The sequence below is a fragment of the Phasianus colchicus genome, chromosome 9 (assembly GCF_987193195.1).
Source record: "Phasianus colchicus chromosome 9, bPhaCol1.hap1.1, whole genome shotgun sequence".
NCBI lineage: Eukaryota > Metazoa > Chordata > Aves > Galliformes > Phasianidae > Phasianus > Phasianus colchicus.
Window position 1 is genome coordinate 7,955,420 of NC_143444.1, and position 19,875 is coordinate 7,975,294.

At 43.7% G+C, this 19,875-nt stretch overlaps 2 protein-coding genes across 2 annotated transcripts; one reads left to right on the forward strand and one right to left on the reverse strand.

Moving 5' to 3' along the window:
• Positions 1–741: 741 nt before the first annotated feature.
• Positions 742–17,170, reverse strand: DARS2 (aspartyl-tRNA synthetase 2, mitochondrial). The gene is made up of 17 exons (XM_031595634.2): positions 17,005–17,170; positions 16,526–16,625; positions 15,154–15,220; positions 14,855–14,956; positions 13,556–13,651; positions 12,518–12,641; positions 11,835–11,881; positions 9,373–9,479; positions 8,779–8,848; positions 8,011–8,190; positions 7,540–7,647; positions 6,104–6,166; positions 5,760–5,912; positions 4,323–4,541; positions 3,398–3,508; positions 3,116–3,191; positions 742–1,874 (listed from the first exon to the last, which is right to left on the reverse strand). The coding sequence occupies exons 1-17, from the start codon at positions 17,087–17,089 to the stop codon at positions 1,687–1,689; spliced, it is 1,896 nt and encodes a 631-aa protein (XP_031451494.2). The 5' UTR covers positions 17,090–17,170; the 3' UTR covers positions 742–1,686.
• On the forward strand, positions 17,167–19,844 carry CENPL (centromere protein L). Its single transcript, XM_031595641.2, has 4 exons — positions 17,167–17,388; positions 17,462–17,713; positions 18,335–18,877; positions 19,178–19,844. The coding sequence occupies exons 1-4, from the start codon at positions 17,167–17,169 to the stop codon at positions 19,247–19,249; spliced, it is 1,089 nt and encodes a 362-aa protein (XP_031451501.2). The 3' UTR covers positions 19,250–19,844.
• Positions 19,845–19,875: the final 31 nt, after the last annotated feature.

The window sequence follows — 19,875 nt, forward strand, 5'->3', positions numbered from 1 at the left end:
CTGTTCCCAGCAAAGCCAGCAGCTCTGGGAACAGCAGCCAGAGGCCAGCACTGTACGAAACCAAAACAAGTAACATCTTCTCTGTGACAACATTCACAGGACTGCTAGTGAATTCAAGCAGTTGTGTTGTAACCTACCTTCATTCACAGATCCAAGTACAGATGGTTTGCATACATTCAGAGTCCATCTTTTCCACTGACCTCATCATAGCAGGACTGCAGCAGCTCAGATGATACGTTTGAATGCATTTTTTCCACTGTAGCTAATCGTAGCTATATCACACACTTCAAACTGCAGCAAGCCCTTAATATAGCAGTGGACAAAAAAAAAAAAAAAAATCAACATCACACCAAACAGCTTGCATATAAAAGATGGATGTTATGCCTTGGAGACAGCTTGCTCACACATTTTAACAAGCGCTTTCAACGTTTCAGGCAGCGTTACATTTTTGCCTAAGCTTCTTATAGCATGTTATCCTTTGAATGCTTGATAATAATCCTAATTTAAAGAACTGGGACTCTTCAGATGTAAACAGCATTTGCCTTTGCAGTCCTTACCAAGAGACAGAATATCCCTTACTCGACAATTAAAAAAGCTGAGCACATTACATTTATGCTTACTATATATAATGGTCTGGGGGAGTGAAGAACTTCTCAGAAAAACTGGTTTTTTATGCTTTCATGTCTTCAAAGGAGCCTCTGATAATCCCTACTTTAGAAACACAGATGACTCTTAAGCAAATTCAGTTTAAATTCCATTTATTCTCACTATCAGTAAAAAAAGGTAAATAGCAAAATCCACCATCCTCTGAAGAAGTCATCTAACATCGCCTTGCTCTGATCACTGCTTAAATGTTAAGGGCATTTTATCACTGCAATAACTCTCACAAGGTGGTGTGTAACATTTTGTTCTAACTCAGATTTCCAGCTTGTTTCCAATCAAAGATGTGCAAATCCAAGCTCAGACAAAACCAAACTGCTAGACAAACTTTATTTACAAAGGATACAAACTTCAGAACTGATGCTCTGAAAGTGGCAGGACCACAGGCCCCAAAGACACATCATCTCCTGTTTGATGAATATTACAAGGACAACTGCTGCAAATACCACACCTCCTCCTCTCCCTGCTTTTAACAGGGAACACTTGAGTACAACTCCCCATGGCAAATTCTGTATGATCAAGTATCCTCCAGCATGACACAAGTTGTTGGATGCACTGAAGCTTCGTTAGGTTCTTTACTCAGCATGGCATCACTCTGCTGTAACAGTTCTCAGCTAGAGATTCAGTGATTATCAGGAATACTGGATCATTTTCCAGAGAAGCTGGTACACTGCCTCCTTTAGATTTCAGGGAGAAGAGTTTACACGTGCAAACTGGAAAGTGGAAAATTAATAAATCACCTTGCCTTTGGGGTGTTGTATCTGAAGGTAACAGTCTCGATAACCTAAGCTAAAATGATGGGCATTTTCCTTTTCACTTTCCTACTTCTCCCTTCCACTGACAACCCACAGGTGAATTCCTATCAGGGGAGCTATTATATCTGTTCCCCATTCTATTGTGAAACTGCAGTGGGGTTGTACTCCGTCGGTCCCCCCATAACAGTTGATGTTTTTTAAACTGAATTTTGGTATTTAGAAGTTAGAAGCATCTCTGCTTAACAGCTCAATTCACATCACTTGTGACAAGTCAGTTTTTTTTCGCTTCTGTTTCTGCAGCAGGCCACGAAACGTGGATGTGATATGGCTCTAATTCTTCTGGAGTGACATAGTCTGGAGCATTGCCCATCAGGTCCCGTCCTCTGAATGATTTAGGAAAAGCAATGACATCTCGGATACTTGGAGAGCCAACGATGAGAGAGATGAGCCTGTCAAGTCCTGGAAGCAGAAAACAAATTGATGAATCACTTAAGTTATGGTCCTGCGTTAGTTTCTCTGATTCAGAAAATCAGAAAGGTGGGAGTAGGTAATACTGCCAGACTTAAAGAATAAAACTGAAGTAAATAAGGGGGGAAAAAAAATATTACCCTCAACCAGTAAAGAGAGAAACAGAGACGCCTAGACAGCAGATGAGCCTAGCAAAATAAAGCTTTTCAATGTTACAAAAAATTCTGTGACATATCAAAGACTGCAAGACAGAGACAGTGCCTTTTCAAAAGCAGCATAACAATGCCAGAGCCACTAAGCATTGTCAGGGCTCTGTTTAACTGCTCAAAGCTCTTGGTCAGTCAGTTCTGAAGGACTAGAACAACCAGGAGGAATTCAGAAGTAATAGCCTCTGAGCAATCGGATAGAGGAAAATCACATTTGAAGACAGCAAGTTAAAGTGCTCTTTTGTTGCTGTTTAAACAAAAACCTGAAAGATTCTAGGAAAACAAACTGACATTCCTGCAACACTGTACACAGTGCTGTAATGACTTCTTAAGATTCCATTCCACAATAGCTTAAGCCAATCTAGGTCAGTGCTGCTGCCTCCTCACACTCCCTGTGACTCCTGAGATGTCATTTCTCCCTGTTGTGTACACTGCACTGCTGTGAGCAGGTATCCATCAGGCCCATGCTGAGACAGATCAGAGACCTAACTTGACAGCATTCACTTACTGTCAGTTTAAGTCTCTGAATAAGTGAATGAAACAGAAGGTAGAAGGGAAGTGAGATTGAAGGAAAGGCTGAGATTGTGGCAGTAACCCAGGGCATGAAGTAGTACCATACCATCCCATGCCTCTGGGGGTGCAGTACAGAGATCCTGTACTGACTGCAAAGGAAGAATTAAGATGACTCAATGTTAATAACATGCTGTTTGTAGAACAGTAGATAAGAACTGTCCTCAGATGCTAACTAACAGGTGATTTGGTCCTTGCAGAAGAACCAAAACACATTATAATGCTGGGGAGGAACACCAAAACATTCTGTACTTGGTTGCAAGAGCTCTGGTCTCTTCCATGAAGTAGCCACAGAGATGGAAGCATGTTGGTTATTGCTTTTTTGCACAACCAAATCAGCCATCTCTGTCAGGAGGAGACAGGGCTTTTGCTAACAAATGAGGCTTATTCTCAAATCTAATATACCATAAGAAAGCCACAAGACACTTGCATTCTGGATAGTTGCAAAGCACTCACCTAAAGCAATTCCTCCATGAGGAGGAGCTCCAAATTCCAGAGCCTCAAGCAGATGGGAAAGCACCTCTGAGTCCTCCTGCAAAGTTACATAAGAAACATTACTGAACAAACAATGCTCTTCCTATTAGCAGCATAAGATGATGGTATGATGGAGTAATCCATCTCTAGGGGCTGTTTTTCTGAGAAGGACACTCATGTTTCTCCGGAATTTGAAGCAGATATATAGATGGAGCAGTCATTTAAAACTCTAAGAGGATGCTGGGAGACATCTGGAGGTGTTACCTTCAGCACTTTCTCCAGTACAAAACGCTGTTGTTCTGCATTATGAATTCTGATAGAGCCACCTCCAATTTCACTGCCATTCAGCACAAGGTCATAATGCTGGCTACGGACCTGGGAAAAGAAATCAACAAGCACCTTAGAAAATCTGGGACCCAATGGCATTTAATGCCAACCAGCACACATACAAAGATGCTGCAAATAAAGACATAACGTACTGCAATACCACTCTCTCAATGCAGCCTTGTAATTCACAAAGGAAGGAAGGTCCAAACACTGAGGATAAAGTTCTCCACTGAATTCCACTGGGGGGAGGGGTAACAGATTCCAAACTTAAGAATAACAAACATATAGATCACAACATAATCAAAGAGAAAGGAAATGATTGAGAGTTTATTTTTTATGAAGTCCTATTAGTAAACACAGAGCAAGGCAGACTTCAAGTCTTGCCAACATTCCTCTCCTGGTTCCAGCTCCAGCAAAAATATGAAAGAAATCACACGGGCACATCTCTTCTTTTGTGGCTTTGTCATTGCCATTTTAACAGCATCCATCCAGAATTCAGGCTCCATGCTGAGACCTGATAGATCCCAAGCCTAAGCATAGAAAAAGCTCCAGTTCAAATATCAGTCCTAACAGAAGCATGGACTGCTGCTGACACAGGTGCATGTCACCTCAGGGTGGCACATTGCTGAACAGCAACTGGAACAATGCATGTTCTTTTGCAAACTTGAAGCAACATGGGTCAGAATACAAGATCTCTCACCTTAAGCAACTGCTTCCAACAAGCTCCTTTTGTCAGGGGCACCTGGATGCTGGTTGTTATTCAGAGTAATCTCAAAGTTGTACCTTTCAAACAGATAGGTACCTAGTTTTCCACAACACAAAGCTATAAGAGGGCCAACACAACAGGCATGAAGTTAGTTACCTTTGTGGGGTCAGAATAGAGGAGGTTGGTATCTGAAGGATGAGGGGCAGTGAAGGGGTGATGAGCAGACTCCAGTTCAGAGGGATTCTCTTCCTTGGGGAGGAAAAGTGGGAAATCCACCACCCAGAGGAAGTGAAGAGCTGCAGGATCCCGCAGTACCATCCCAGCTGCCTCCAGGAGGTCAGCACTTTCCAGCCGTAGGCTTCCTAATGCAGAGCACTGCAGAAAAGAAAGGAGCTAATGAGAAGGGGAAGTTTTACTGCCAGGGAAGTTGCTCGTATACCATCCAGGGAAAGAGTTTTTTGTAACAGCAGCATCACATACAGTATTAGCTGTACTGTGCTGTTGCAGCAAAAACATTCTTGCCTTGTCTCCTAAAAAAAATATCACCTTCCTGCCAAGGCAGCAGCAGCTCCAGGATTTGACAAAAAATAAAAAAAAGGCTGAGTAGAAGCTGGAAAAGTTCATTTTCTTCCACATTCCATCCTCACAAAACATCCTCCTAGACTGACCTCAAGTTCTACATAAGCATGGATTAATAGGGGATCATAGGTAATATCCTCACTTTGAAGACAGAGAAATGAAGGCACAGAAAGAAGTGACAGTTTTGGTGATCATGCAGAACATGACACCATACACAAAAGAATGTCTGGAAGGCAACATCTACTGGCAGGAATAAAGAGAAGGTTAGGGACAGAATCTCCTATCCCCTCTGCTAATAAGCAGCCATGTTTCACTCTTACCATCTGCTTACAGGAGACAGCTACCTAGGTGTCCTTGTTTTCTAGTCTCTGTTAAGTGCTTTAAGTAAGTTGAGCTGAGAGAAGTGGTACCAATTTCATCCTATTTTACATTCCAGCCTTCATCTTGGTTACAAACTCTTCCCAGAATATAACTGGGAGAGAAACAAAAGCAATAGGTACACTTCATGCATTATTTGTTGCTGATGTAGCTTCAGATGCAAAGAAACAAGGAATTAGAAGAGAAGGCTCTGGGAAGACCTTATTGTGGCCTTCCAATATTTGAAAGGAGAGTATAAATGGGAGGGGGAAATGACTACTTATGAGGGTGATAGAACAGGAGGGAATGGTTTTAAACTAAGACATGGGAGGTTCAGGTTAGATATCAGGAGGAAGTTTTTCCACACAGAGGGTGGTGACACACTGGAACAGGTTGTCCAGGTTGGTTGTGGATGCTCCATTCCTGGAGGCATTCAAGGTCAGGCTGGATGTGGCTCTGAGCATCCTGGTCTGCTGGTTGGTGACCCTGCACATGGCAGAGGGTTGAAACTGGATGAGCATTGCGGTCCTTTTCAACCCAGGCCATTCTATGACTCTATGATCTATTTTAGTGATCAGAGGTATTAGACAAAGGACAGGAAATTTCAAAGCCAACAGCAACATTCAACTATCATAGAAACCCAGAAATGCTTCCTACCACTCGCTTGTGGTCTCCAGCTGCCAGCAGTACCACATCATCCACCTGCATGTTCAGCGCTTGGATGAGCTCTGACTGCTGCTCCTCACTAAGAAACTTGGTGAGCAAAGACTTCAAGCTCCCATCAGGCCTGCAGATAACATCCATGATTTCCTATTGCAAGATCAGTAGAAAGAATATGTTCATGTCAGTGCTGCCCTCTCATCAACTCTTTTCAAATAAGGTTCTTAGTAATAAGCCTTTATTATTATTAAAAATTCTCCTCTACCCTCCTCTGCCTACAAGTGCCTTTATACAGCTTATCATTCACCACTTGTAACATTCCAGCAGTGTTGCTGTCTCACCTGGTTGAACTGGGATTTTGCAGCCGCCTTTAAAGATTCCAAATCTTTATTTTTAAGATATCTCTGAGGAAAAAGCAAGAAAAGACATTAGAGCAGCAAGATCTACAGGAAGCCCTGCCAGAATTTAAATCTACCGTTTCCAAGCATCTCGTGTTCATTTGTTTCTAGTAGTTCAAGAACCTGTGATAGAAACAAGAACTGTGGAACAAGAGTGGGCTCATGGCACTGGACTCATGGCAGCTTAGTGTTTTCTCCAAGGACTGCTTTCAGAAAGGGGCAAGTTGCAGGTTTTCTCCTTACCCACAGATCAGACATAGCTGGTCAGCAGTGGGAGACCATGCCAATTAATTACCTCTAGCCTACAGATTACAGAGCAGGAACAAATTTTTTTAACACTCTACCAAACATGGTGAAAATATAGCTCAGTGTGGAGGAATAACAGCAAGAAACCAACCAGGCTCATCCTCACATGCAAAGGAATGCAGTAGACATTCCTGATCTTTAAGAAAATATATTTTAAAGGTAGAGAGGCTTGAAACTCCACTTTTATTTTGCAAATGCACATCTTTAGTGCCCTCTCGTGGGAAGACAGTAACTTGTGTTTTCTACCAAAATTCTCCCTGAAGTCCTACTCATGGAATCAGAAAGAAATCACAAAGATGACTGAATCCAACTCCTGGCTCTACAAAGAATCACCCAAAATTCAAACCCTGTGTTTGACAGCATTGTCTAAATGCTTCTTGTGCACTGGTAGTCTTGCTGACATGACCAAACGCCCTGGGAAGCCTGCTCCAGTTTAAAAAAAAATCATGCAGATTCATGTTATTCTATTCCCTAAGCATAATTGTTCAGGGAATACTTTTTTCCCCTTACTGCCTATGCTGCAAAGACATCCACAGCCAGAGTTAAATTTGCTTCCCTGTTAATATAGGCCAAAGATAGTTCTCCAACTACTGTCAGCTGTGGGTTTGATTTGTGGCATTTTCCTTACATGAGAAGTGCCCAGAAACGCAACAAAAGCAATCATGAGACGGGCATGCAAACTAGCTGACCTTTCTCCTATCAGTCCAGAACAGTGCTGTGTCATACCTGATTCTATTTCAATCTCTCCCCAGAGGGCAAATTTATTATTCAGATGCCATCCTTGACAAAAGCAAGCCAAAGCCCCAAGAGGCTTCCCCATCTCCAAGGGACCTTGAAGCTCTGTTCTCTTCCTGGCCTTCATGAGGACAATATATTCTTCCCATCGCCTGATCATCTCCATTTCCCAGTTGTAACAACACCCTGCCCAACCTGACGTCAATCACAAGCAACCCTGAGCTCCCTGAAGGAGGCTGCTCTCCCAGTCATAGCAGGGAACATTTCCATACCAACAAAAGAATTCAAGTTGGTATTTTATTTCACAAGTGTACGCAGCATGTAAAAGCATCACTTACCACTCCCTGAGGGATACAAATGGCCTTGGCAGTGCTGTGAGGGTAACTGAGCACATTCTGCACAAACCCAATGTCCAATCTTCGTAAAGTATCACTGATATCCACGATCTAAGCAAGGAGAGAGCACAGGAAAAAGCTGTTGTGGTAAAAACATGAAGCAAAAAAAAAAAAAATCACATGGCTGCGTCTTATTGCCTTCAAAAGCAACACTTTGGGACACCATTTCCTTGCTCAGAGAAATCAAAAGGGTCACAGAAAGAAATGAATGGGGCCAAGTTTGAATAACCATCAGAAGACTGATGACTACACAGACAAAAATGTAAGAGGGCCTGGAAAACCCAAGAGACTCCTTTGGTATATTACAGGATTAAGAATTCTGCTAACCACATACATACAATTTAATCAAAGATTATTCTTAGAACACTACCAGAAAGAATAAAAGCTGCAAGTTTCCAGCACGCAAACCCACACCTTCATCCCAAAGCGAGTGTCTGGTTTATCAGTCCCATAGTCAGCCAGTGCCTCCTCATATGTCATGGAAGGGAAAGGAGTTGTAATGGGGCCTCTTTCCTCAGGCCAGGAATATTGCAGAAGGCCCTCTATCAACCTCTGGATCCCAGCTTGATCTACAAATGACATCTCTATATCTATCTGAAAAGAGAAAAAAAAAAGAGGGAGATTCCACATTAGCTAGTTTTTGCCTCTGCACTTCTACTTGCAGAAACTCTTAGACTATCAAGCCAGCATAAAGGGAAACAATATACAACATTAAGTCATGGCATGACTACGTTAGACTGAGGGTGTGTTTACGATCTCTTTACAGCATGATGACTCAGGCAACAATCTCTTCAGAGTACTAAATGAGGTAATGATGACAAGGATGAACAGAGAAGCCTTGAACTGACACAGCTAACTCTGCCTGGGTGTTAAAGCTGATGTAAGGGATGCCCAGCTCTGCAGGACAGGAGCAGAAATGCATCATCAAGCACCACCACTGCTGCAACACAATTCCCACATCAACTCATCAGCACCTGAGACTGAAGTCAACCAAGGACAGTTATGACTTTGTTCACATCCCAAACTGACTGCAAGGGGCTGTGGCTGCAAAACACACATAGAACAGCATTTCACACCCCTGAGACAGGACAAGGACCAACAGATACTTAGCCTTCAGAAGATAAGAATACCCACAAGCTGTTTGGGTGAAGGGGAGGGTGAAAGGCAGTGCAAATTGGTTACCTGAGTGAATTCTGGCTGCCTGTCAGGCCGTGAGCCTTCATCACGGTAGCAGCGAGCAACCTGGAAGTATCTGCAAGAGTACTTATACTTAGATAACAATTAAAGGTACCTTAAATTAAATTATGGCTACAGAACTGATCATTAAAAAGACTGCTCTGCTCCCTATGTAGTAGATAATCACAGTCCTGATTGCTGCCATTTCCTTCAATGCATGGAATTTTGATTGGAAGCACCATACCAGCAGCTGTACCCATCTCCAGCCATACCCTCCCAAGGTTCCCAGGTGAGGTGTACTCTGACAGATTTTCTGTCCTTCAGGCAGACTGTCTCTGCAAAGCTTATTCCTACATTTGTGCTTACGATCAGGTTTCCATTTAAAATAGCAAAGATTTCAACCATCAAAAAGACATAAGATTACTCTTACTGGAAGGTATTATTGCTAATGAGATTGGCTTAGCAAAAAATGCAAGTATTTAAGGATCTCTCTTTGAAACAAAACCCTTGGCAGTAAGTTCCTGGAGAAGTCTCTAACACATCAAAGCAAGCAAACCCTGGACAGTGCATGCAGAGAATGGCAGCCTAAGTAACTCTTACCTGTCCAGGCCTCCAATCATCAGGAGTTGCTTGAACTGCTGAGGACTCTGAGGCAGAGAGTAGAACTTGCCCACTTCCCTGGAGGGCACAAGGAATTCTTTTGCCCCCTGACATGAGAAAGAAGTTCAGCAAGTAAGCAGCCTCTGCTCCCAGCTGAGAGAAAGCCACCTGAATATACCCAGCACACCAGTGGCCTCAGGCCACTTTCCTTCCCCACTTCTCTTTCCAAAAATTCAGCTTTAACATTCCAAGCAAGAAAAGCTGGGAAAGGAAAAAAAATCAAACACAGAATGGCAAAAGCATAAAGTTTATAAAGATAACAAGACTTGAAAGAAAAGGTTACTGAACCTTTCATCTAAATACCTGACCTAGAGAGGTAAGCCATTTTCTACAACTGCTCCACCTAGTAATCAACACAAATGCTTCAATGGAAGCACTCTACATCATGCTTCCTTCCAGATTACTTTTTGTTTGATAGCATGAGGTCATACTGCAGCCTCTCCCCCTACTATAGGTTTACTTCATTCTAGGAACTTTTTATTTTCAAAATCTTTGCAATGTCAAAGATGAGGAAAATTATAAAGGGGTTCAAAAGCTTTGCAGAAGGATAATGGAATAGGTGCCCCGTTTACATAGGCAGCCAAGCTAAGCACTGAAATTCAGAGGCTGGTGTTGTAGTTCTGGACCTCTACCTTCAAAATTGTAGACAAGTGAGCCATGAGCTTGCACCAGAACTGCTGAAATCAGCACTTATGTGGCTGTGTTTGGGTTAGTAGGGTCAAGTCTTTATTCTAGATCCTGTGAAGGAACTGTTATGTTTTTGTCATCTTGCCCACTGCTTTTGCCTAATAAATCCACCTTGTACCAAGGCTGCAACAGAACTGAAGGAGACATGTGCAGGCTACAGAATTCCATAGGTAGCTGGAAGATCACTATAAAAGGACCAGCAGCTAATGAAAGAAGAGATACATCAGCCTGTCACTTTAACAGACTGTAGTCTGTTCAAGTCTGCAAACTGCTCATCTACCACAATCTGGACTGACTGCTGCCTCAGCATGTCTGCAACACAAATCCCACCCAAGCATATGTGCAGTATTACTACTTCACCTTACAGATGTGTGTTGAAAGTGGGGGTATTCCTTCTCTGAGCATCAGGGAGCTAATAAGCTCAAATACTATCTTTTTCTTGCTCCTGCCTCTGGCAGCAGAGCTAAGTGGAACACAGGTCACTTCTGTGCTTCCTCAAGTGACCCAAACAGAGTTGTATGAACACCCTATAAAATAGTGCTTGGAAATGAGCAAGTGGAGAGACCTTTTGTAACATCTGGTAAATCTTTAATCATCTCCTGAAGGCTGGGTCCACTTCTGCTTCCCTGCCATTTCCTGCTCTCTATTGCCTCACACAAGACTTTGGGTTTTAATCTCAGTTAGGCCATGTTCAGACCTAGAAATAAATGCAGCAACAATTTGTTCAGCTCTGAGAGAAGGACATATGAAATATAAAGTGGGGATATTCCTTCTCTCAGCATTAGGAAGCAGAGAAGTGACAAAAAGACTCAGGAAGACTTGTGTCCTTGCAAAACACTTTGATTTGCCATCTTTTGCTCCAGCCACAAGGATACATCTACCACAGATAGAGCTCTGCTCAACTACTGAATCAGATCTAGCATCAACAGCTTGGACACATACAGGACTTAAGTCTGATATACGCATCTAATGGAGAAACTGGGTGTACAGTATCATTATTGGTAGACTGGATTGGGCAATTACAGAGCCTCAAAGCTATTTTTCAGAATTAAATCTAGAAATTCTAGGCTAAAAGCACAACTGTGAGGTGCAAGAGGAAAGGACCTATTTTCCCTATCATAACAGCCTATTTCTGATGTAACTGCTGTTTCTATATTAAACATTCTGCTAACTAGCTTGGTCTGAAGTAACCATAAGGAGAATTCTCCACCTCTTAATCAGCAAGACTAATGCATAATAAACCACTCATGATAGGGATTTAAATGCAAGAATTTGATATGGTAGCTGCACCAACAATTCCTGGCCTACAGCTCTTCTCTGTAATTATTTTGGAAATGAAAGAAAGAAATATAAATTCGGAAACTGAAATGCCTTCATAGTGCCACTGCAGTAAGCTACTGGTTAAGAGATAAATGCTAAAAAAAGCCCCACAAAAACAGTCTTTGCCAGGACAGGACTTGCATTCACTGTAGTCTACAAGATAGAAGCTTTATTCTTTCGTGGCAGTTGAAGGTTTAAAGTCAAGACATAAGGTGCCACTTCTACCCTTCCGTTCCCTCGACTATTACAAGGATCAATGCACTGTATCAGAAACTGACCTACAAGCTGTTAGCAAGGGGAAGTAATGAAGGTTGAGTGGCAAGTGACTGTAATTCAACCATGAACTGCCTATGCCACTGCAGGAGGCTAAAATACATTACTAATAGAATACATACCCCTGGGGTTCTCTTAAAGAGCGTTGGTGTTTCTACATCCACAAACCCTGAGGAACAAACACAGAATATGCTCAGAGCAGGGACAAGAACAAGTATGACACAAAGTAGGCTAGAGAAGGATTTGTTAGTCAGCTGAAGAGGTAATGGAGCACACCATGCAGCCTCTCCAAATCTCCAGACTTTGCTGTTTTTAAGAATAACTTATGCACTGACAGTTTTAAAAGCTGAGCTTCCCCAAAGCTCTGCCAGAACTGTTGAAGACAGAACTCCGAACTGGCAAAGAAACCGTTAATTCTCTATCCATTTTGAACTAGGCTTTGGTTTTTTAAGAAGGGCTTCCTGATTTTAAGACAAACATAAATTCTACAAGAAATTCATCTCTTTAATACGCCTCAAGTTGGATGACCAAAAGAGGGAAACTATTTGCAAAATGCCTTTGATCACTTCAAATTCTGGACATAGCTCATTTGAAACAACTGCTTTGTGGCAAGCTAAGATATTTCAACATCCTTTGTTCTTTAGACCTGCTGACATCACTTTAAGTCTCCCACTACAAGCAACGTGTCCTTCCCAAGTGAGAACAGTCTGGAGTTTAAAGTTGTTTGGCACTCTCTCCTAGCAATAAGAGCAGAAAAACTCTACAATCTGTTTGCTACACACTGTTCTTCAAGCACTTTGCTTACCATGGTGGTTACACAGGTACTCTCGCATCCTCATCACCACCTGGGATCTCAGCCTCAGGTTGTGCTGTAACTGGGAGCTGCGCAGGTCCAAGTAGCGATACTGCATGCGCAAGGCTTCTGATTTCTGGGGAAAAAAAAACAAAACTCAAACTGCATGTCCAATGAAGCCATAGAACAAAAAGGGGAAAAGCTGAAAAAGGATACTGTTCTATTGCCACGACCCACGCATAACCCACAGCATGGAGAAAGAGCACACTGAGAGAGTCTCCAATGCATGATCATTGGGTTTTTTTAGAAGAAAAAAGACAAACACCCATTCTGCACCAGGAGTTGCCTCAGAAAATCTTAATTTCAGCCCTCTTAATTCTGGCTCCACTCTGACAGACTGTAGTGATCCCTGGGGCTTTTAAGCAGACAAGCAGTATCACACATATGCCTAAAGGAACAACCAAATGGTGATACACACTTATCACAGATAGGAAAATTAAGCTACTGCAGATGGTGGGAATTGCCCAGGAGATGTAACAGGGAAGGAACAGCACGTAGTTCTCCCAGTTCTTACACCTATGTAAAAGTCATACAGTCAGAACTTAACAGCAATGCCTTGCATACACCACAGAGACTACACTAAGAATAACCTTTTATAAGACTGCGTACTCACTGAAGAAAATCCTCTGGCCAACTAGCTACTCACCCAGATAAAACTAAGCATGCTTGCCTTAAAACACAGTATTGCATTGGCAGATTCTCTTTCACATTCAAGAAAAGCTAGCACAGCCTGAATTTCTTGCACTTTTCCCTCTCCCATCTGTTCTTAGTGTGGCATTTTAAAACTCTCTGCACTGGAAACATTCGAGCCTCGTTTTCTGCATAAGTTCAATTAGAAATGTCACCTCCCCACTAACAATACACACACCCTTCTTCTAAAGCACAGCTGGGACGAATCAGATGCTCTCACAGATGTTTTGCTATCACCCTGGGCAAATTCCTGATTTACTGAAAATCCACTGCCTTAGTACAAGGGAAGAATGCAGACACCTTGATGAAATCTTTGATTTCAAAGGGCAGCTTCTTGCAAAAGTTGAGAACCTCTGCAGTCTCCACCTTGACTTCAATGTCCCCTGTTGGCATTTTCTGCAGAAAAAGGCAAGAAAAAGAACAGATTCAAAACTTAGAGTGATCAGTGGATCAAACCAAACCCAATTCATATAATTAGCCTCTCTGCCTTTTAGTACAGTGTAACTCAGAACTTCTCTCAAGTACAGATCTCTCCTAGATTTTCCTCCCGCTCAGAAAAAATACAAGCCAGCTCACTCAAAACTGTGTGTTCTCTTCTAGCAGCATATCCATCTCTACAAGAAATAACACTGCTTTTCCTTTTACTTTCTGCTTTAGTGACATGCTGAGCACAGAGGAGCATCTAACAGATCCTGGTAGGGCACATACACTTGGATAAAACAGTAGTTCCTTTAGATTCAGTGAAATCACACAGAATGAATTTTAGAGTACATCTGCCTTCAATAAAAGTCCAAAAAGGCAACCTGGGAGGAACTTCTCAGAATTTCCAGTTCTGAACACCAGTTCTCAGAATTAGTATTCTTTTCCTGAGGGAAAGCAGACAGCCTCCCCCACTGAACACTGTGCCACACTGAGATTCATTTCATCCTTTGGAACTCTTTATTTAGCAGGGAAAATATACACAAACTTCTGACAAAATAAGTGATTAAAACAAACATCACAGTTTGAAGACAGCATCCCTTATGGACATCTGTAAGTGATTATAGAAAAAAAGAACAAACATAACAACACACCCACAGTTATAAACCCGGTGTTTTCTTTCCAGGTCTGCCAATGATGCAGGATACTGACAATCCTGACAGGCTATCTACAGCTGATTACAATGAGGACTAAACAATGCACTTTTAAAAGAAAAGCAGTATTAAATCTTTGTTTCTTATACAATGAGAAAGAGGAATCTATTGAGAGAGAAAAAGGTCATCACTTAACTGCAGAAGACAGTGACAATACTTGTTTTTAGGAGAAAAAAAAAGTGATCTCTACCATAATTTGAAAGGCTGTAAAGTTAGTTTTTCCCTGGTTCTCGTTATCCTTTCAAAGAGTAGAATTTAATTCTGGGTTTCTATAATGTGGCTTTTCTTAATCTGTTTGTCACAGCAGTTACTGCTGCCTCACAATCTCTGAGGATAGGCTGACATACAGCACAGAATAAAACTGCCTGTGGCAAAGCTATGACACACATAAACAACTGTAACCCCACTGCCCAGTGCTCTTCACCTCCAAAGGAATAAAAACCTTGAGAGACCCCAGCATACTCACCAGATTCTCCTGGCCTGGGGGCCGAGAAGACACAATGCCAGTCACTCGCACAACAGATTCCACTGGGGCATTGGACAGGAGCTTCCTCACATGAGAATGTGCCTGCAAGGAGATGCCAAAAACTCTAAAGCACCATGCCTTATTTTTAAATTGTCCGTTTGAATCTGGGACCAGTGGTCATAAAACCAGAGGAAACAGTACTAGCAGTCCTTCTGCAGCATCACAGGGCTCTCTGGCTAAGTATCTTGTTCTGACCTCAATTTCTGCTGCACACAAGCTCATACTTAGGTAGCACTTACTTCATCCTGTGGAATGATGATCTGGGTGAGTCCCTGGAAATCCCTCAAAACCAGGAACAGGCCTTGTCTGATCCACAACAAAGAACACAAAAGGGAAAAGAGTTCTGTCAAAATCCAGTCATCTTTTGCTTTTTAAGTCAATGTATGTGGTGACAAGTTATTGTCTGTATCTTGTTATTAATATCTTAAAATGTTCCAGAAACATACACATCTGAATCTGATCTGAACAACTGGATTCAGATTTTATCCAGTCACAATGTGCAAATAACCAGAAGATGCAGTATCTTAATTTGAACATTAAATCACAGAGAGCATGGTTTACAAACACAGGTAATTTCCAGAGATTTCCTGCTGAGAAACTTGATTCAGATAAACACATTTAGGTGAGCAACAGAACTGAAGTTCACATGGATTTTGTCAAGAAAACAACAAAAAGAAAACTCACAACCATCTAACAGGCAGCAGAGTGCTACTCTCATGAGTTTGACATGAGCAATTCACACTCCTAGACCAAGCATCACAAATAGCAATCTCCTTAGATACAATAGTGGCAGCTGCTGTTATGCTTGAACTGCCCTATGAAACATACCCTATGTTTAAAGGCAAAAGCCAAACAATCTCACTGCAATAATCACAGCACTGCTCCCACCCACAACTGCTCAGAGATGCTCATGCTGGCCTCACACAACCAATGCTGACCATCACTGCAGAACAGTGCTGGATAAAAGGTGGTCCCACTGCAGCACAAAAGGCCACTTTTGATGGGAATTATTCTGCTCAAAACCATAGGACATACCTCCTTTTTACTAGCACGTATCCAGGAACACAACAATTAAGAGCTACAATACAAGCAAGCTTTTCAGTCTGCATTTGACAAATGCACAGCTCCAACAGGAGAGGTTATTTAACACCACCTATGGCAAGTTGTTGGAACTGATATTTTATCCTCTGCTTGCTAATTTCTCTTAGCATATCCTTTTCAAGCAAAGCATGCATACTTTAAAGATGCATCATTAGATGCTACAGTAGAAAATATATTTTGCTTAAATTGAAAAACAATCTAAGAAATCCATAAAAAAAGAAACTAAAAGCTGTCTGAACTGCTTTAAATACTATTTACTTACTCCTACATACAAAGAGGGTAGTGATATTTAGCTGTTTACAGGGATGAAAGGAGGACCAATTAATATTTATACCAAAATCTAGAACGTTAAATACTGCTGTGGCACAGTTCCCAACTGTTTAGTCACACATATTAGAAGGGGACAGCATAAGGTAACTGAAAGCACACAGAAGTGTCTGAATGCAGGCCTATAGCATATGTTGGATCTGCCAATGAAGCAGCTCTGTTCTCACAGTGGTTTGAGTTTACCTTTGGTACTGAATCCATCCACACAACGTGACCTCCTGTCCTACATGAGCAGCACGCAGCTCTCCACAGGTGTTGGTCCGAGCAGCAAAGCTATTGACATCTAGAATATAAAAAAAAACACCACAGAAACTCAGGCTGCCTGCAGGGATGGGGCACCCACAGCTCTCTGGGCAGCCTGTGCCAGTACCCCAATGCCCTTATTATAACTAACTCCTTCCTTACATCCAGGATAAGTCTCCCCTCTTTTAGCCTGAAGCCACTTCTCCTTGCCCTATCTCACAGACCCTGCTGAACAGCCTGCCCCCATCCTTCTCACTAAAGGCTGGAGCAGAAGGAGGGCTCGGGAAGACAGTGTGCGAACACGCTGACAGCCAGCACGCAGTGCCACTCAGCCCTGAGGCACGGAACAGCCGATGGATGCGCTGCTCAACCACACGCCCATGACAGGATTCGGACCGACCCCCTCACAGCCCGCTCACCTGGAGCCCGGGGCACCCGGCCGCTGCTCAGCCGGGCCCGCTCGGTACCCAGCCGAGACAACACGCCGCGTACGAAGCGCAGCATGCCAGCAAACGGCACCGCTCAGGCAGCAGCGCGCCCGGCCGCCATAACGCCGACAGCCAACCGGCACCGCCCCCAAGATGGCGGGCGGGGCGGGGCGGGGCGGCGCGGGGGCCGACGGGACGGGCGTTCAAATGGCGGGCGGGCGGCCGGCGGGCTCCGCTATAGAGATGGAGGGCGCGATGCGGACGCTGCCCAGCAGCGGGCGGCCATCCGGCACCGGGCGGCTGTCCCGAGGTCCGCTGTTCGGGCGGAATTACGGGCTGAGTCCCGGCAGCCGCCTGCTGCCGCCGCGTTGTCAGGTAGGGCCGTCCCTCGGAGGCCGCCGAGCCCCGAGGGGCAGCGCTGCAATGGATGTCTGTCCTTCGTTTTTAGGAGGACGCGGATCCGCAGAAGACGGCGTTCCTGCTGCGCAAGCAGTGGACCCTGTACAGCGTCAGCCCTCTGTACAAGTTCTCCAGCGCCGACCTGAAGGACTACGCCCGCATGCTGGGCGTTTTCATCGCCGCCGAGAAGCAGAAGGGGCTGGCAGTGGATGTGGACGGAGAGCTGGGGGTCAGGGTGGCCATGTCCGGCCTGCCCGAGCTGAGGGGCAGCGAGCAGGACCCCGCCGCCGTGCTGGTGCAGGTGGGGCACGGGGTGCTACCCACAGCTCTGGGACCGGCTAAGGACACAGCGCCGGGGTGCTCAGCCACGGGCTGCGGGGGTTTTAAAGAGATGTGAGGCCCCGATGGGAGCAGCTGAGGGAATGGGATGGGGCAGCGTGGAGAAGAGGAGCTCGGGGGAGACCTCACTGCTCCCTTCAACTGCCTGAAAGGAGGCTGTGCTGAGCTGGGGGTCGGCCTCTCCTCCTGCGATGAGGGAATGGCCTCAGGTTTGAGCACTGGAACAGGCTGCCCAGGGAGGTTGTGGAGTCTCCTTCTCTGGAGATATTCAAGAACTGCCTGGATGCCTACTTGTGTGACCTGGTGCAGGGAACCTGCTTTGGCAGGGGGGGTTGGACTCGATGATCTCTGGAGGTCCCTTCCAACCCCTGCAATTCTGTGATTCTGTTGTGCCACTGGAGGTTCTGTTTGGGTTGAGGTGCTGGATGCCCAGGGAGGTGGTGGAGTCGCCTGTCACTGGAAGTGATCATAAACTGGGGATGTGGCACTGAAGGATGTGGTCGGTGGGGAGAGGTTGATGGTTGGACTGGATGATCATGGTGGACTTCTTCAGCCTTAATGATTCTGTGATTCTTTTTCCCAGCTTTCCTTGAGATCATCACTTTCCCCAAAAAACTCAGAAGAGAAGCTGATATGGTCAGGATGGTTCTGCTGTGTGGCTGGAGATGATCTCTTAGAGAATTTGCCTGAGAATTTCACTTGTTTACCTTTGTTCCTCGTTAACGGGGCGGAGAGTTACACAGCCATTGTTGGAAGTTGGTTTCAGAAGACTTTTGACTGCTGTTTCCGTCGTTTAGCCATCAGCCCTCTCAATCTCACTTGGATGGCAGCTATGTGGACTGGATGCAAAGTGGACAAAAACACAGCTGCCATGGAACTGCTTTTCTCTGTTCCTCACCTGCCTCAGCCTCTGGATATTTCATATGCCATTCACCCTGAGGATGTAAAAGCTCTGTGGGATACAGTCCAAAAAACTCCAGGAGAGATCACTCAGGAAGAGGTGGATGTCTTTATGGAATGCCTTTATTCCCACTTCCACAGACACTTTAAGATCCACTTGTCAGCTACAAAACTGGTGAAAGTTTCTACAGGAATTGCCTCAGCACACTGCGATGGGATCATAAAAGTGAGTTCAATGATCATGCAGCATGTTATCCTAACACCAGACAAGTAGAATAGTGGTACTTTATTAGAAACGCCTTCCTTTTAAAAATGAAGGCTGCCTGTTTCTTACAAATAGCTTCCTATAGAAGTCAGAGGGCTCCAATAAGAGCAGCAGGGAGTGTTTCTGCTCCATATCCTGGGTCAAAATCGTTTTTAAAAAAGAAAGTATTTTGCAGACAACTGCAAATCTGACTGCATTCATTTGCTTTAGTCATTTAAGGCTGTGTAAATGACCACTGGTTCTTTTTTTTTTTTTTAACAGTTTCTACAAAGCCAATACCTGATTGGAGTGCTGATGCTACTGACAGAATTAGCAATCTCTCAGATACAGTGAGACTCAACTCAGCATATCTTCGTGCCTAGAGAGGCTTACTGATGGAAGCTGATAAACCTACTGAAAATTCATTCTTGCAGCACTTTTTCTTCTGATCTGTAACTCCTGTGTATAACTATTGCATTTAAAACCATAGCCACAATTCAATAAGCAGAAAAGGCATTTAACCCTACAGTAGCTTGTTAAGTATCTGTCTGCTACAGTCACTCTATCCATTTGTATATGTTTATCTGCTGAGGGCTAGGAGACAAAACTGCACGTTCTTGGATGCAACTTACTGACAGGTTTTTCCATTATTGCTGGTGTCAACAATTTTGGTTTTCACTTAACTGTGATAGCACCAGCTATACAGTTATACTGTGGTACACTTGGGCTGCAGGCTAAATGTCAACCACTCCACTGTCAAGCTTCTAACTTCATTTTTAGCTAATTAAGGCTGGCTAGTAATGGTCATAAAATGCTCATCTACTCCCTAGCTGAGCAAGGTGAAAAGCATGACAGTTCCCTTGTTTCCAGCTCTGGTCCTCACAAAGTTAATGCGTGAGAAATTGAAATCAGCATGAACTAGAGATTTTAATGTGCTTTGCCTGGTAGTTTATTGCCTTGGTTGTAATACTGTAGGCCAG